Source organism: Nannobrachium achirus, assembly GCF_963921795.1.
Source record: "Nannobrachium achirus genome assembly, chromosome: 18".
Lineage (NCBI taxonomy): Eukaryota > Metazoa > Chordata > Actinopteri > Myctophiformes > Myctophidae > Nannobrachium > Nannobrachium achirus.
The window spans coordinates 39399185-39417429 of record NC_137825.1 but is presented as its reverse complement, the minus strand read 5'-3'; the positions used below and the strand labels follow the sequence as shown (position 1 = coordinate 39417429).

The 18245-nt window shown below is 42.6% G+C and overlaps 3 protein-coding genes across 3 annotated transcripts; 2 read left to right on the top strand and 1 right to left on the bottom strand.

Annotated features, from left to right (window-relative positions):
* Positions 1-1060: 1060 nt before the first annotated feature.
* Positions 1061-7457, top strand: aldoab (aldolase a, fructose-bisphosphate, b). Its single transcript, XM_080747600.1, has 7 exons — positions 1061-1120; positions 3740-3856; positions 4371-4637; positions 4801-4961; positions 5899-6157; positions 6594-6793; positions 7095-7457. Exons 2-7 carry the CDS (start codon positions 3745-3747, stop codon positions 7185-7187), a joined length of 1092 nt encoding a protein of 363 aa, XP_080603726.1. The 5' UTR covers positions 1061-1120; positions 3740-3744; the 3' UTR covers positions 7188-7457.
* A 1729-nt stretch (positions 7458-9186) lies between these two features.
* On the top strand, positions 9187-10704 carry LOC308303095 (inosine-5'-monophosphate dehydrogenase 1b-like; the record flags this gene model as incomplete). The annotated part of the gene is made up of 1 exon (XM_080747415.1): positions 9187-10704. One exon carries the CDS (start codon positions 9187-9189, stop codon positions 10702-10704), a length of 1518 nt encoding a protein of 505 aa, XP_080603541.1.
* Positions 10705-13161: 2457 nt separating this feature from the next.
* LOC308303094 (chymotrypsin-like protease CTRL-1) lies at positions 13162-17700 on the bottom strand (the record flags this gene model as incomplete). Its single annotated transcript, XM_080747414.1, has 5 exons — positions 13162-13467; positions 14432-14583; positions 14948-15216; positions 15944-16130; positions 17646-17700. 5 exons carry the CDS (start codon positions 17698-17700, stop codon positions 13162-13164), a joined length of 969 nt encoding a protein of 322 aa, XP_080603540.1.
* Positions 17701-18245: the final 545 nt, after the last annotated feature.

Below are 18245 nucleotides of genomic sequence, written 5' to 3'. Positions count from 1 at the left end.
TGACACGGGCTAACTTTGTACATGTGCAACCTTTACCAAGACCCCATGGCCACTTCATAGTGCCCGTTAGCCTAATGAAAAAGGTCACGGAAAGGTCAAAGATCAGCACACACTGTGTCTTGGATAGGATTTCTAAGGGCAGGTTAGCAATATTGTCACATGCTGTCCAGGCCTGTGTGTGTGTGTGTGTGTGTGTGTGTGTGTGTGTGTGTGTGTGTGTGTGTGTGTGTGTGTGTGTGTGTGTTTGTGTGTGTGTGTGTGTGTGCGCGCGTGCGTGAGTGCACGCGAGCGTGCGTGCGCAAATGCGCATGAGTATACGTGTGTGTGTGTGTGTGTGCGTGTGTGTGTGTGTGCGCGCGTGACTGCGTGTGCGCTTGTGTGTGCGCTTGCGTGTGTGTGTGCGTGCGTGCGTTATCTGTTGATTAGGCCTCTGGGCATTGAGATGCTTTCAGACACTGATAATACCCAATTCACTGAACCTACAAGTTTGATTGTATTTTCTTTTCAATTCACTACATTCAGCTAAACAAATGCACAGTAGGCCTACTTAAATGCACATGTTATGTGCCATGAAAGTATGCTACAGTATATGGTTTCATTTATATAGGCCCATGCATAAACATCAGACAAAAATCAACACTTGTTTGGCAGAAAGTTGTTCTTTTCTGTATGTCAAACACCTGCCAGTCACTGTGAGACCATCCTTTACCATACTTTCCGACTCCTAGACGACCTTCAAGCTCTATTCTCTTTACACATATACGTACAGTATGTCTGTACGTTGCTTGCATTCTTTTATACCTATTTTTCCTCTTTCAGGGATCTCCCACATCCTCCTTCCCATCCCAAATCTCTCTGCCTCTCCCCCTGTTGCATCTGTGGTTCATAGGATCACTATTTGCCCTTTTGCTGGCTGTCCACCGGCCCGTTACTCCAGCACAGTTTTTTTGAATGTCACGAGCCATCTCTGGTTGCGTCCTGTTCTTTTTTTAGCCTGGCGGCTGAAATGTGAGGGGTCACAATGGGAGGATAAATACAAGGGTCTGTGGGCCCAGAAGTTGTCGCGGACTAGAACCGGATCTTCACCTCTAGCTTCTCCCAGCTCTCCTAAACCTCAAAGGTAAATGAACTGTTATTTGGGAGACCCTCTTGGCTTAAAGTGCGCTGCAACACTTGCACAGTTTATTTAACACTTTTTCTGTGTGGCGGAACTATCTCTGGTTTTGATTTTCTTTCAATAATAATTGTTGAATCTATTTATTCAACATTGGTTGCCTTTGCGACCAATGTTGACGTGATAACAGCAGTGCATCGGTAGAACTTAAGGAATAACAGACAGCTAATTGCTATAGACCAGACAACTAAGATACTAACCTGTGGTAAAATGATGTGTAACCTGGAGCAATGAACGGTGTAAATGTAAATGTAAGTGAGTTAACTAGTCTCCTTTTCTGCATCCTTTCGATGTATTCTCTTTGGAGATACATATGTACGTATGTAAATGTAGCAAAAGTAAAAAGCAAAAGAGGTGGCATGAGGAACTAATCTCATTGCCTCTATAACTACAGAGTACAGACCATGCAACAGTTAAACGTAACTGGTAGTCTCTCCTAATTCTGAAAGTGCATACCGGCCCTGAACATGCATAGGCTACTGACACTGTATGCATGACTTTTTTACCTGAGAATTGTCATTTGTTTATTCATTCAAGCTCAACAATTACATTACTAGTGATCTGACGCCATAATCATTTCGTTATCATCGCTTCCTTTGTGGTCACTGGCCAGCCTTACTAATGCAAACGCTGCTGCAAGACTTTCCATGGAAATGATTTTCTGTAGTCATGCTGGTGCATCACAACATTGACCAAGTGCTCTCATTCGTACATTTTCATCGTCACAGCATGCAGTGGTGTAAAGTAACTAAGTACATTTACTTAAGTACAGTACTTAAATACAATTTTGAGGTTTTTGTACTTTACTTTAGTTTTTCCAATTTCCAATAATTTTACTTCTACTTTACTTCCAAATACTGTACTTTTACTCCACTACAATATTTTGTAAACTTTAGTTACTAGTTACTTTGTAGACATTCTCTCGAGACAGAGTCTGTAGCTAGCTACTGAAAGGAACTCAAAGGAAGAGGGACAAACCGAGTGGGCGTTCCCTTTTCTTTGATGATGGCTAGCCAGATTGCTTTGTAGTTATAAATTATAATATTACAAAACACACATTAAGCACTTTAGCCCTATTGTATACCAATTTGAAGTACCTTAAAGTACCAAAAGTAATAAAAGTACAAAATATTTGAAAATAGACAATCTACAAGCTCACAATGCGATTCGTTGTGGTACTTTAAGTACACTTTGATCTAAATACTTTTGTACTTTTAGTGAAGTACATTTTGAATTCCAAAGAAAAAAGTATTCATCTGTTTTACTTAGGTAAAAGTATCAATACTGCAAGTCTCTTTTACGTAACTCCCTCTTGCTGAGCCATAGCACTTTATACCACTGAGGGCAGCTGCAGTACAGTGTTTATATTTAGTCCAGCCAGTTGATAGTGGCAGCAGACAGGAATGGGAGAGAGAGAGAGAGCGAGAGAGCTAGGGAGTGGTGGGGGGATAAAGGAGGATTGTGCAATAGAAGAGCAGGGGTGAGCAATGAGCAGGGGGGTTCAAGGGGAAAGGAAAGGTCAGGGATAAGAGAGACCAGAAAACGGAAAAGGTCACACACATGCTTGTCATGGCATGTGGGTGCCATGACATGACAGGCGCCCACATGCCATGGTTTGCAGGGAGTGCAGAAGCAAAGTGGGGTGTTGCAGCTGGGGGGGTTGGGCAGTGGGCACACGGGGTACAGGCCAGGGTGTTACCATAGTATAATGCATAAAGCCATGCAGTCTGCAACAGCTGTAGTTGCAACAGTGTCGAATGTTTCGTAATCACACAGGCAGAGGCAGACATAGCGGCCGGGAACACAGAGACAGAGCTAAGGGAGAACATATATATATTAGGGGTGCAACAATACTTGTATCGATATCGAACCGTTCAATACGAGGGTGCACCGAACCGCATGACCCTGTACCGAAGTACCGAACAATACAATACAATACCACTCCACATCCACATTCCCCTGGAACCCCCTCAAGGACCCCTAGGGGTCCGGAGAGCCCACTTAGAGAACCACTACCCTAGAGGTTGGGTACCGTATTGTTCAAAGTTAAAACAAAAAAAATACGTAGTTATAAAAATACATTTATAAATCAAGGACATTTCTGTAAATTTTTTGTATCGAAAAAATATCGAACCGTGACAACAATATATCGAACGGAATCGAACCGTGAATTTTGTGTATCGTTGCACCCCTAATATATATATATACATATACAGTATATAATTGATATACTTCCTCCATAGATTCGCCAGAAGTAGAGCAAAATAACTTATTTCAATAAAAAAAGTAGCTTGTGAGATAAACACCCAAAAGATAATAGCATAGGCCTATTTTGCTAATATATCCCTCTAAGTTGTATAGTTGGGCTTAGAATGTTTCATTGCATAACCTCTGCAACTGTTGCACAGTACTGTTCCTCAAACCAGTCGCCAACAATATGTGCTCTGTCTTGACTTCCTACAACTTAACGTGCTTGTGTGCAACATTTGTCACTTGGTGTACACTGCTTATAGTATATATACCCAACTGGTCCCTCACATTCTTCCCCCTCTTCTTGTTTTCCAGTCAGGATGCCTCACGCATACCCTTTCCTCACTCCTGAGCAGAAGAAGGAGCTCAGTGACATTGCTCACAGGATCGTCGCTCCCGGCAAGGGAATCCTCGCCGCAGATGAGTCCACCGGTAAAGAGCACATTTAAAACATTGTACTGCTTTCAAATACTGTCCTTTCCGTCGCCCCTGTCCCTCTGAAGTGAATCATGCAGTACAATTAGTCCCTCTTTAACTTGGTGCTTATAGACTAGAACAGTGTTTCTCAAACTTTGAAATTTCAAGGCCTCCCCTTAACTCTAACAGTATACAAATGGTACCAAATGGATCCGTCAGGGTTCATTTGGTTCCATTTGTATACTGTCAGAGTTACAGACTTGTATGGGTCCATTTAGACCCCCCTAAAGGAACCCACGGAGTCCCTGGCTGGAATCCACTTTTAGAACCACTGGACTAGAGCATAGTGGTCATTACGGCCTGCCTTTTCCCCTTGGTATTTGCCTGGGATGTAATCTCACCGGTGACTTTCCTCCAGACCCTTCCCTCATGGCTTTAATACCACAACATCTGTCTTCAGAAGTAAAATGACTGACGATAAAAAGAGACCCACGCTAACCCTTTTTGTTTCTCCCTTCCAACCCTGCAGGCAGCGTAGCCAAGCGCTTCCAGAGCATCAATGCTGAGAACACTGAGGAGAACAGGAGGCTGTACCGTCAGCTGCTCTTCACCGCTGACGAGCGCATGGAGCCTGCCATTGGCGGCGTCATCTTCTTCCACGAGACCCTGTACCAGAAGACCGACGACGGCGTGCTCTTCCCCGACTACCTGAAGAAGAGAGGCATGGTTGTTGGAATCAAGGTTGACAAAGGTGTTGTCCCCCTTGCCGGAACCAACGGCGAGACCACCACCCAGGGTGAGCCAACAAGCACATCTCTTACACTCCCCTTCCCCCAATCTGCACAAACACAACTACATGCCTCAATATTATGCCTATTTTCACCCATTATTGTTATCTCCTGAGTCCTGACCCTTCTCTGTGTAAACCATCAGACCTTTACCCTCTCTCCTCTTCCTAGGTCTTGATGGCCTGTATGAGCGTTGCGCCCAGTACAAGAAGGACGGTGCCGATTTCGCCAAGTGGCGCTGTGTGCTGAAGATCACCCCCACCACCCCCTCCAAGCTGGCCATCATGGAGAACTGCAATGTCCTGGCCCGCTATGCCAGCATCTGCCAGATGGTAAGACACAGGCACAACAGGGAGAACTCTTCATGGTTTTTAATGGTTTCAGTTCAGAGAAAGTCTCTATGAAAATTAAATGTGCAGCTTAGGGATGTTGCAAATAACACGTTAAACATGCGCAACAGTAGAACCACACATTGTAAACGCTTACTTCCTGTTTATATTGAGGGAAGTAAAATAATTCTTATCAGCTACTTCCCAACTGAATGTAGGCTCAGACAGAGCTCGATAAACTATGCTTCATCATGTCTCACATTCTGCATTAGACCTTTAACTTTTGTTCGGTTACACCATTGCATGTCTGTTGCGCTTTGAGAAATGTTAGATTTGAAAAGTGTTAATAAACTTCCTTTATAAGGAGTAAAATGAGTGATAATTACCCACTTGAACCCCAGTGTCCACATTCTGGGGGGGAACATTAGCCAAAGACAGCACATCTACAAGCCCACAATGTGTCACAGTTCTCTAAGACTACAGGGGTTTAACCCATTAAAACCGGGAAAGCATCCATGTCATTTTAGATTTTTGCGTTGGCTATTCAAGAATAGCAGATGTCGCAGAAGCTCACAGCGTGGCAGCGCTGTATATCTGCTATTTTTTTAATCTTGAATGTGTAAAATAATGATAAACTTATTTTTTATTTATATAGCACCTTTCATTCATAAAATGCAACTCAAAGTGCTTTACACAAAAAAGAAAGATCATAAAAATACATACAATAACACTCAGAAGACCCCATTGAATATCTGTCAGATTAATCATTGTGATAGAGAAGCAAAAAAAATTGACTGGCAGGGAGTTCCAGAGTGTGGGGGCATACAAACTAAAAGATGCCTCTTCATAGTAGTGAGAAATACTTAATAATTCAGAAGGCCTGTTTGTAGAACGTCTAAATGGTTTCAAAGTGGTCAACGCCTCTGCCCTCCCGCCGCAGCACGGCATTGTCCCCATCGTTGAGCCCGAGATCCTCCCCGACGGCGACCATGACCTGAAGCGCTGCCAGTACGTGACCGAGGTTGTCCTGGCCGCCATGTACAAGGCTCTGGCCGACCACCACGTCTACCTGGAGGGCACTCTGCTCAAGCCCAACATGGTCACCGCCGGACACTCCTGCTCCCACAAGTACACCAACGAGGAGATCGCCATGGCCACCGTCACCGCCCTGCGCCGCACCGTGCCCCCCGCAGTCCCCGGTGAGCTCACGCACACGCACGCACACGCACACGCACACGCACACACACACACACACACACACACACACACACACACACACACACACACACACACACACACACACACAAACAGGAACACAGACTCAGAACACAAAATGGAAACAGTGAACACGCATTACGAACACACATTACATATACTATATGCACACGCCTACTTTTACACAAGCATGAAAAAAATGCAGATTTTTATTTATTATCTATTATTTACCTCCTCTCACATGTCCACACTGGTCCGTAAAATCCCCAGTGTCCTTTCATCCCATTGTAGCTCTGAATGAACCCATAAAGGTCCATTTGGTTACATTTTGTCGCGTTAAATTAACACTGGTGGATTGTATCCACACATCCATGTCCATAACGTGCTCTTCTCATCTCGCTTTCCTCCATATCATACCAGGCATCACCTTCCTGTCTGGAGGCCAGAGTGAGGAGGAGGCCACCATCAACCTGAACGCCATGAACAAGTGCCCCCTGCACAGGCCATGGGCCATCACTTTCTCCTACGGCCGTGCCCTGCAGGCCTCTGCCCTCAAAGCATGGGGTGGCAAGAAGGAGAATGGCCACGCCGCCCAGGAGGAGTTCCTGAAGAGAGCTGTGGTATGTGGCATTACAACACCCTATGCTGCATGTCACACACATGTTATTAGAGAAAGCATTAAGCTATATGGGAATGTATGACGTTGTGCGCAGAACATGTCTTAGTCTTGATGGTCAAATAATGATGGTCCATGGTCTAATACTAGACTAATACTGTCTAATACTGCTGATCCATTGATGAATACTAATGGGGTAATATTGATGTTCCATTGTCTACTATTGACATCCATTATCTAATATTGAGGGTTCTTGTCCAATGTTGATGGTACATTGTCTAATATTGATCTATTGTTCTTTTCAGGCCAACAGCGCAGCCTGCGTTGGCAAATATGTTGCTCATGGAGCCAGCGCTGCCGGCGCAGATTCACTCTACGTGGCTAACCACGCTTATTAAGCATGGACACTGGCCAGTTCTCTTTCTACGATCTTCACCATCCCAGCACCACAGAAACGACCACGCCTTTCTAGGCTTTGCCTATGAAAATCTCTCTCTCTCTCTCTTTCTCTCTCTCTCTTGTCTCTTGACAACAGCACTTTCGCAGCCCGTCTGTGAGAAGTGAGAGAGAAAGATGCAAAAGCCTCCTCTTTAGGTTGTTGCCGAAAGGGAGAAGATTCTGCAAAACATTCTGCCTCCATTCCCTCACCGTGTATTTGTAATGCACCTTTTTCCAGGTGAAAAGATTTCCACATGATGTTTTTACACATGTTGTTTTGTTCCTTGGACTGTTTCCACCAAGTCTGGTATATATGTTTATACTGGTGCCATGGAATAAAATACTAAAGTATCACATCTTGTTTCTCTTCCTCTTTATTATTGGGTGTGAGTGATCTTTCAGATTGCATTGTTCCAGTAGCAATACATGAAATAGGATATGGTCTGAGCTTTTATTTACAAATATTGCTGATATTTAACCTGACCTTGTGTCTGGCGGACATTTACCTGGGTCAACTTGGCACTAAATGCTAATATAGGTTTGGTCGCCATGAACACTAGCTAAATCTTTTCAAGTTCAATCTATTATATATATATATCATTGGCCTCACCTAAGTAACAGGAAATCTTGTGAAATAAAATGTTGCCAACCAATCATCAAGGACGATGATACACGAAAGAAGAAGAGAATCTCTTTTCAAAGGTTTTTGTGGATGCATTGCTCAAAGCACATTGACATTCGTGACACCAATAACAAGTGGCAGTTTTTCACAACCCTGAAACCCTATCTTGTCTGCCAGATGGTCTTGACTATTTCCTTCCTGTTGTTTCTGCTACTGACACAATACCAGTGTGGAAACAAGCTTACTCCACACCACTATTGAAATTCAGTGGTCCTTCTGATACACAGACTGATCTCAGAACGCTCTCGGTCAACCTTGTAGATGAGCTATTCCCGCTCAACGAAGTAGCCTATAGCTAAATCAGGCTTTATCAGAAACAACTGACCACAATGTGGTACAAGTGAGAAGGGTGTTTTCTGCTCTTCCGTGCAGAGGCCCACAGTTCAGTCACACTTCCTGTAGCACACGCCTACTCTGCCAGAGAGAGAGCGTGTCAGGAACCTGATGCTGTGTGTGCCGCACTAGGGGCTGTAGGCCAGTGGTTCTCAAGCTTTTTCATGTCAAGGACCCCTAAATTGACACTTATTAGCCCGCGGTTTAAGTGGTTAACTGTCTGAAAATACATTACATCACTCCAACACAACGCTTGACAGTGAGTGCTGTCAAGCGTTTTATACAATTTATTGTGTGTGTGTGTGTGTGGGGGGGGGGGGTCTCCCTGCTTCATCTCTCTCACCTAAGGGGTCCTTGGACTGACATTTTTTGAAGCCCCCTGCTTTATAGCAAAATTGGAAATCTATTGTTATGTACAACATATCTATGAAACCAAAAGTGCTCTTTCATTCTCAGAGGAGGGCAGGAGGCTCTGAAAGTTGGAACAGAGAGAGTGATGAAAGAAACTGTGAATTTCAGGACACTTATGCCCTCTAGTGGCCAAAGCCTGATATAGTTAGGATTACATGCTTGCACATGGGTAGCTATAATAGTTGCTACAAATTCAGCTTAATGCTCTCGTATTAAGGTTGAAGACAGGGGAGCGGCAGAGTGCAACCACCAGAATAGGCTATGTTTCTTTTGTGCTTTGCCAATGTGTGCAGATAAGGATGCTTGCATAAATCGGCATTGTTAGGCAGGTAACAACAGTAAAGTTTGTATTGTATGTGACATCAATGCAGAGCTCTGGTCAGCATAATAAGCAGATGAAGGGATTTATATGCAGAACCATGAACTAAGATAGCCATTTGCCAGGGAAAGGTCTAAAGTCCTAATGTGAGAGCGAGGTTCTTCAAGTTGACTTTTCTGGGAACGTGGAAGCGTGCACCATCAGCTACAAGGGCATGGCAGATTACTTGGATGATGGACTCTCAGCTAAGCAGCTGTTCTCCACCGGAGATGGACTTACCTACAATGACTTCCTAATTCTGCCTGGCTTCATTGACTTCACATCTGACGAAGTGGACCTGACATCCGCCCTGACCAGGAAGACCACCCTGAAGACCCCACTCATCTCATCGCCCATGGACACGGTCACAGAGGCGGCCATGGCCATAGCCATGGCACTGATGGGAGGCATTGGCATCATCCACCACAACTGTACACCAGAGTTCCAAGCCAATGAAGTCCGCAAAGTCAAGAGGTTCGAGCAAGGTTTTATCACAGATCCACTTGTGATGAGTCCACACCACACTATCGGACATGTGATTGAAGCCAAGATTCAACATGGATTCTCGGGCATCCCAGTCACCGAGACCGGGAAGATGGGCAGCAAGCTGGTTGGCATCATCACCTCCAGAGATATTGACTTTCTGTCTGAGAGGGACCATAGCAGACCTCTGGAGGAGGCCATGACCAAGAGAGAGGAGCTGGTGGTCGCTCCTGCCGGTGTCACACTAAAAGAAGCCAACGGCATCCTGCAACGCAGTAAAAAAGGCAAGCTGCCCATTGTGAATGAAAGCGACGAGTTGGTGGCCATCATCGCCAGGACGGACCTGAAGAAGAACAGAGACTACCCACTGGCGTCCAAAGACTCTCGCAAACAGCTGCTCTGTGGCGCCGCCATCGGAACCAGAGAGGACGACAAGCACAGGCTGGACCTGCTGGTTCAAGGCGGAGTGGACGTGGTTGTACTCGACTCCTCACAAGGCAACTCTGTGTATCAGATCAACATGATCCGTTACATTAAACAGAAATACCCAACGCTGCAAGTGGTGGGAGGGAATGTGGTTACGGTAGCCCAGGCCAAGAACCTGATCGACGCTGGAGTGGATGCTCTCAGGGTGGGCATGGGCAGTGGTTCAATCTGCATCACACAGGACGTCTTGGCATGCGGGCGGCCCCAGGGTACCTCTGTGTATAAATTGGCGGACTACGCTAGACGTTTTGGTGTGCCAGTCATCGCCGATGGTGGCATTCAGACTGTCGGACACATACTGAAGGCGCTTTCCCTTGGGGCATCAACAGTGATGATGGGCTCCTTGCTAGCAGGAAGCACAGAGGCCCCAGGGGAGTACTTTTTCTCGGACGGTGTGCGGGTGAAGAAGTACCGTGGTATGGGCTCTCTGGATGCCATGGAAAAGAGTACCAGCAGCCAGAAACGCTACTTTAGTGAGGGTGATAAGGTGAAGGTCGCCCAAGGGGTGTCCGGCTCTGTCCAGGACAAGGGATCCATCCTCAACTTTGTCCCCTACCTGATATCCGGCATTCAGCATGGCTGCCAGGACATTGGAGCTAAGAGCCTCTATGTCCTCCATGGCATGATGTACTCTGGAGAGTTGAAGTTTGAGAAGAGGACCATGTCTGCACAGGTGGAAGGTGGTGTTCACGGGCTGCATTCATACGAGAAGCGGCTTTACTGAGCAAGGAAAGTAGAGCAATATCGATTATAAACAAAAAATCATAGTTTTGATGAAATAATAGATTTTGAAAATAGCCTATATTATTATACAATAAAATAATAGATTCAGAAAGCACACACATTTCTATTACCTTTTTTTGCTTATAGGAGTGCATGGTGTGTGATATGAAAAGTATCTTTACTGTACCACACTGGAAAGCCTAAAACAACGGGTACAGTACAATGGGTATTGCATAACCGGTTGGGGAATGGATTCCCAACTTGCATCTTTCCCGATTTATATTAGATACATAGAGATACATTATAGATTTAGATTAAGGTATTTTTGTGTAATCACATGAAAAAGATCCACGTGGTTCTAATAATCCACACCATTATTATAACCTGTTCTGTTCACATACTGTACGTTTTATATTTCTATTATTATTTAGCTTTTATTTTATATTAATTAAACTCAAAATGGACGTCAGTTGGATTGGGCTGGAAACCTCCCACTAAGCACACCGTCTAAAAGTGGTCTAATAGTGGTATAGATTTGAACGTTTTTTTGTTGTCTAAACTTAAAACTAGACGACTAATAGACATCTAATAGTCGTCTAAATGCAGACCGTCTATATTTAGACGACTATTAGTCGTCTAGTCTAAGTTTAGACGACAAAAAAACGTTCAAATCTATACCACTATTAGACCACTTTTAGACAGCGTGCTTAGTGGGCTTGCCCACATATAGACGGGTTTCTGGTCCACGTTACACTGATAAGAACTAGATGCGTGCGCAGGGTCGGTACCAAAATTAGCCAATGAAACCAGCGCTCCCCAAAACAACAGGTTTGGGGATTGGTAGGAATTGATTACATGATACAGTCAGCTGTGCATTTAGTCTCAATGTTTGTAAACAAGAAACCCGTCTATGGAGTCATAGATCATAGATACTGTTTAGATTGGGATCCATCTGGAAACCATTATTATTAGATCCAATATTTTTTCTTTGGTGAATTATACTGTAATAATCACGCTGAGAGTATCAAAGTGAGTGCTTCAGCACACAGACAGTGGCAAGGCAATGTTATTTGTATTGCATATTTCAACAAGGCAATTCAGTGTGTATACTACTGACTGTATTGGAAGGACACCGGCCGGACTTTAGCATATAATGTTTTTCTTTTATATGTATGTATCGGCTATCTGAAACAAGTATAGTACATAATCTGAATCTGAAAGCTCACAACAAGGTAGAGGCGAGTGTTTGTATGTGACATTATTTCAATATCCCCATCAAATTCCAATCCCCCTTCATGTGCATACATCCCGTGTTCATCTCAATTCTGCCAGAAGATAGCACCAAATCATTTTCAAAGGGCAGCCAATGGAAATACATACTGTATAAACCTCAGAATGCCTTTGTTAATGGGTGACCCAATAGCAGTTTTTCTCAACATGGGGTCTGGGGACTCTCAGGGGTACTTGAGGCATTCCAGGGGGGTTCCCTGTTAAATGATTGATGGGTAATCTTCACCATTATATACCAACACTAATTAAAACTAATAACATGAACAATTTTCATAGATTGGGTTCCCAAATATAAAATATACGCAAATTACGCATATCAAATTGGATGCCTTGAAATTAAAAAGGTATAGAATCACTGCACCATATCTAACTATATAAAACTGTCATGTTTGTATGACATATGTATGCCCATATTGGGCATGCAGATATGCTCATATACTGTATGGATATCTTAGTATATATCAGTCCTTGTCCCTTTTATATATGGAGATCCCTGATGTCATCAGTATATGCCCATATATACGGGCATAGCCCCTTTTGTGCCCATATATGGAGATGATTTTATCATCCAGAGAGATACGGCTTTCTGATGAAAATAGTAGTGGAAAAGTCCATAATTAGAATGTATATATTTTTTATTTAATGTATTTATTTTGTAGGGCAGGCAATCCAGATCTTATAGTATAGGTATAGTATAGGTCAAACAAACAAATCAAAACATATTTCAAATGGAATGCAATACAGTTATATGATCTGTTACCATAACTTAGAGGAAACCAGACAGAGATGAAAGGATAACACTGATCATGTGGGATAACTGAGCTTTTAGATTGGTTTATATATGAATTGCTGATTTCAGCAATCTCCCTGTTTAATCCCAATTAATCCCAGTAACAGAAAATACAGACATGTTTGGACTGATATATTAATATATCAATGGAAATTTCCAATCCTGAGTGAAACTAGTTTCTATTTCTTTGTCTGCTACTTACTACTTACTTTTAAAAAGTTAGAAGGAATCAGTGATTTGAGCTACAATCCCAGTGCCGGTGGCTGCATGCTATTTATTTAGTGTATATCCAAATATCTCTCTTTGGGCCAGCCTCAGATTTTCAACATTACGTACTGTCAGGGCTGTATTTTGATTGTCTTTTTGTTTATTTATTGATCACATCAACAGTCGCCTCACAGAAAGCGACACACTTAGCATGAATACAACAAACAGTGTGCGCTGTGCACAGCTCACACCAGAGCTGAGACAAACAGAGCTGTCTGAGTCAATACCGCTGGAGCTGAAGGTCACAAAGCTTACACTCATCCCAGCCACATTATCTCTGATCCATGCCTCAAATTGAGACACTCGTGCGTAGACTTCAGGGAAATTGCCAAGAGCACAGGGAACCCCAAAGCTGGTGATGCCCGCTTGGATCCAAACCAATCCCTGCTTACACTGTAAAGGACCACCAGAGTCCCCCTGAGAGAGACAGAGCAAGCGTGTAATTGGTCATTAACAGCTCAGTTTGCTCAGTCCGGATGTAACCAACAGTAAGTGAGATTATTGTTGTTTAACCACTTTCACCCTGGCATCCCTATTTTGGAGAGGTCATTATAGGCGAAGGTTGTTTTGGTTAAAAAAAATAACACAAATACCAGATCTACAAGCTCACAACATCCCACAGTGCGACTCATAGTGACCTAACCTTGTAGATCTGCTGTTAGTCGTAGGATGAAGTGTTCAAGTTCATGTACAAATTATTGGTGGCAGATGCAATGCCTTTTAGTACATTTAAGCCATCTTCACACACTAGCATAGTTCGGCTGTCATGCAAAAATGTAGCGTGTTGCATGTCATCCTTTATAGTCAATCAGGAGTTCACATGATAATCCACCAACGTTTTTATATTGTGGCGCAAAAATGTATATATGTTTAATAGTTCAAAACAAAGTAAGTTACCATAATTAAACTGAGTGCTGCGGTTTTAGGACGGTTTAATCCTAAAACCTAGACATTTTAGCTAGGTTTCCACAACATTGTTTTTTTTCCTCAGGATTCATGTAATATTTCACTATAAGAAATACAACTATAATGCTACTATGAATTTTCAGAACTTTCAGAGCGACTGATGACAAACACTATCTTTATCCAATGGAAATCCATCGTGTCACACATCATCACTCACATTCAACATGTTAACAGAACTTTATTATTGTTCCCCATCAGTGTGGATGATCATGCTTACCGGTGTTATATTTATAGTTCTTCAATCAATGGCATGGTCATAAGCCTTTGTTTGCTAGAGAGCATATAACCTTAAATAATCTATTAGAATTGTGGCTGTTAGAAGGGATGTTGGATTGTGGGAGGAAAAAGGACCCAAGAAAATACCAAACAAAAACATGAAAGCAATGATCATATATTTCTTGTGCTATAATCTCACCTGACATGCTCCCTTGTTTTCAGTCCCGGCACAGATCATGGTATCAGTGGCAGCATTGGCAGGTAGTTGTCCAGTGTACTGGCAAGTGCACTGCTTATTACCAACCACAGGAACTTCCACTTCCTGGAGTGTCTTAGGAGGGGCCAAGTCAACTGTGGGAATTCTCAAATTATGTATTGTTGTTTTGAAACCATTATAATTCCTTTATTTGTAGCCTGACAGACATGGATAATACAGATAATTTGCTTCATAGTTCAATATAGCTTTGGTTTGCATGAGACCTACACAGTTTAATCTAACAAACAATTCAATGTCTCTTTTGTTCCATTACAGAGGTACTTCGGGACATCCAGCCTGATCCAAGCATCATTACAGGGAGTGATGAAGCTAGAGAGAAGGTACTTAGCAAATTGAGCTAAACTTATTTTTCTCAATCTACTTGCAGATATCAAAACAGCACAGTTGGCAAAGAGCGAAGTTGAAGAGAGCCTGAAAATAGCCATACAGTATACTCACCATCCTTTGCAGTACGTCCCCAGCCAGTGGTCCAGCAGAGTGTGGCATTATGGAAGAGGCTTGATTTTCCCGCTAGGCAGATGGGTCTTATGTAGGTGTTAAAGTTGACAGAGCTACTGAGCTTCAGAAGGGCGATGTCCTTGCCCAAGGTGGCATTGCGGTATTCAGGGTGGATGATAATTTCAGACACCGAGCGGCTCACCTCATTTGGGTTGGATCCTGAATGACTCAGTTTCCCCAGGAACAGAGCCCAGTTACTCGGCTTTGAACTAAATGAAAATGGTTTTACTTAGTTCTTTAAGATAGATATTCTGAATATCAAATCACTTGAGCTCAGCTATACTTAATTTAAAATGAATTAAACTAAGTAAGAACACCCCGCCCGTGCCCAGTCAGTGGCTTCGCGATATGTCACTTTATGACATTCTACCACAACACAGAAACTGCATAGTATGGCGTTTTTCCTGCTCTGACTAACCCAAAAGCACAACCACTGACTGGGCACGGGCGGGGTGTTCTTACTTAGTTTAATTCATTTTAAATTAAGTATAGCTGAAGTGATTTGTATTCTTCTTTTTTTTCTTTGAGTCAAAATTTCAGGAACTATACCTTTAAAAGGCAACACTGGTTTGGTCAAAAAGGAAATGCACAAGCGTTTATTTTGAAAGTGGAATCCCTTTACTGCCCTGCTCCTCTGGTGCAAATAATCCTAGTATAAAACCCACTATACATTATGAGTAATAAAGACTTATAATAATATGGAGTTAGGGGGACTGCCCCATAGGTCTAACTCCCGTTGGGTCGAACAGTGTTGGCAGGTTAGATAATCACCCGCGTCACGGTTACTGAGGTTAGGTTTAGGGTTAGAGTTAGGCATAGTTTTACTGAGGTTAGGATTAGGGTTTGGGTTAGAGTTTGGTGGTCGATCCAAAGGGTATTCGACCTAATGACATGTTACCGGAGTTAGTCCGTAATAGTAATATAGCATTGTCTTACTTTGACACGCAGTGAGCTGCAGTAAGCACCCATTGGCTGTTGATGAGGGTCCCTCCACAGATATGAACAGTGGCAGAACCAGTGGTCAGCTGTACGTTGAAGTGCAAACTGACCTGCCAGGGCCAGGCCCCAGCGGCAGCATCTGCACCCCCAACAATCCTGGTGTTCAGGGGTGCCACCCCACAGTCTGGGGTTTATGACAGTGTAAACCAGCACACGGAAATCAAACACAGGGTTGGAAAAGTATTTTATCTTCTTATTTACCATACTTATACTTATATTACATTCAGGTGTGGAAATATCACTTGACCTCATTCCAGAGTAAATATTTAAAGTACATTTCCAACTTTCTATGCGTTGTTCACAGACCATTAATTCAATAGTTATGGTTCATGCATTGCCATATAAGATGTATGATTACGTACATCATTATTTAACACCTCACTGAAGGACACAGAGTTGGTGGAATGTGGAGTGGTTTTAAAAGTAGATGTTTTAAGAAGTAGGCTAGTAGGTTAGGCTAGTATCAATCTGGCTTGCCATCGTCAAAGAAAGGGGAGCGCCCACTCGGTCTCGAGAGATTATAGGCTATATGGTTCTCATTGTTCACACCTAAACTAATAAGCCATTGGTGGCCTGTTGATGTTGTTGTAAATGCTGACAGTACAGTACAATTATAAGTGTAGCCTAATTAGTGCCATACCATACTGTACTGTATGTAACACATATTAAGCTACAACCTATAGAATTCATAATATATTGCATCATATATTGAAAATTACAATCTATATTTTGTTATTTCGTTTTTCTCTTCTTTAGAGTGTTTTGAGGCAGATAACCTACAAATACTTGCCTTGAGCATTTGACCCTGGAGAAAAGAAAGGATGAAGAAAATGATATTACAAGTATGGAAGAGCAAAACGCTGATGCTTGATGACAAAACATGTGCATTTTTGTAACAATGACATTTCAAAATTGAAGTCATGTCAGACATTTGTCACATATCACAACAGTGTGCATACTTACCTGGAAATGTTATCACCTGCTTGATTTGTAATATTAGCATTTGATTCCCTTGGCAACTACAAGCTGTCATTATACCCAACAAAGTGAGTGTCCTGACTCCTGAGCAATACACACATGTCTCTGCTGTTTTCATAGGTACAGTTTCACGGTAGCCTTAAAGGAGCACTTCACCTATTTTCAACCTTATGTTCATATACAGTAATTGGTCCATGCTAATGCTCATTATAAGATGGCACAATCTCTGTCTACCCACTCTGTGTCTCTTTGGTAGGATATTGACAGTTCAGATCATTGATGGGTAAGCTAAAATAATCTACAGCCTTTCTTTTCTTGGAAAAGGAGTTGAAATAGAAATCATTGTTCTTTATTATTATTATTTGTGTTATTATTATTACCCGTAGTAGTAGTATTTTTTAATGATCAAATCTGTTTATCAGTGATGTCACAGGTAGCCAGGTTTCTCCAGTCCACAGCCCTCCCCTATCGCTGCAAGTAGACAGAAATGGTACCATCTTATAGTGAGTATTTAGTGAGGTCAAGTGTCTTTTAATAGACGTGAAGATGTGTATTATTTACACATTTACAGTGCAATTATTATTGAAGTCACCAATTTACTAGTTTTCATAATCCTTTTCATCCAGGATCCTCCAAATAAATAAATAAAAACATGCTGTACCTTCAGTGTTGAGAATGACAGGCAGAGTAAGTATCCATGCCTTCCAAGACAACATGACTGCTGGCTGCTCTTTTGAGAAAGACAGAGGATAGATTATGTTCCATCTATAAATAGTAGGCTACTGTAGGTGACAGGGCTGTCAATCAGCAGGTGTCACACCCACAATCATAAAAACCTGTTTTTGTACATGTTAATACTAGTCTAGCACAGCTTATAGTGGTATTATTTATGAGCCCAGAATGTCACAGTCACAGACATTTGTGTACACTAATTGATTGTAATGTCTAGGTCCTGTATTTCTATGTTTGTTTATGTTGCCTGGTCTAGTTTTCTTCGTTCTATGTTTCTGTTTGCTCCAGCTGTATCTCATTCGTAATCACGCTTGTTGTGTGTTCCCCTGTCAGTCCTCCTGAGTCACCTGTTTGAGATGTTCTTGTTCGCCTGTCTCCTGGCTGTCCTGCATATGGGTTCTCACCTCACCACCAGCATGTGACACAGAAACCTTTTAACTAAATAAACAAATAGGTTAACCTGGACCACTTCACCTATTTTCAACCTATCCTCATATAATTGGTACTCAATAATGCTCATTTTATTATA

Excerpts from the sequence above, each read along its gene's own strand:
- aldoab (XM_080747600.1), top strand. The coding sequence starts at position 3,745 with ATGCCTCACGCATACCCTTTCCTCACTCCTGAGCAGAAGAAGGAGCTC. Across the intron at positions 6,158-6,593 it reads CGTGCCCCCCGCAGTCCCCG|GCATCACCTTCCTGTCTGGA; the intron begins GTGAGCTCACGC and ends ATATCATACCAG. Across the intron at positions 6,794-7,094 it reads AGTTCCTGAAGAGAGCTGTG|GCCAACAGCGCAGCCTGCGT; the intron begins GTATGTGGCATT and ends TGTTCTTTTCAG.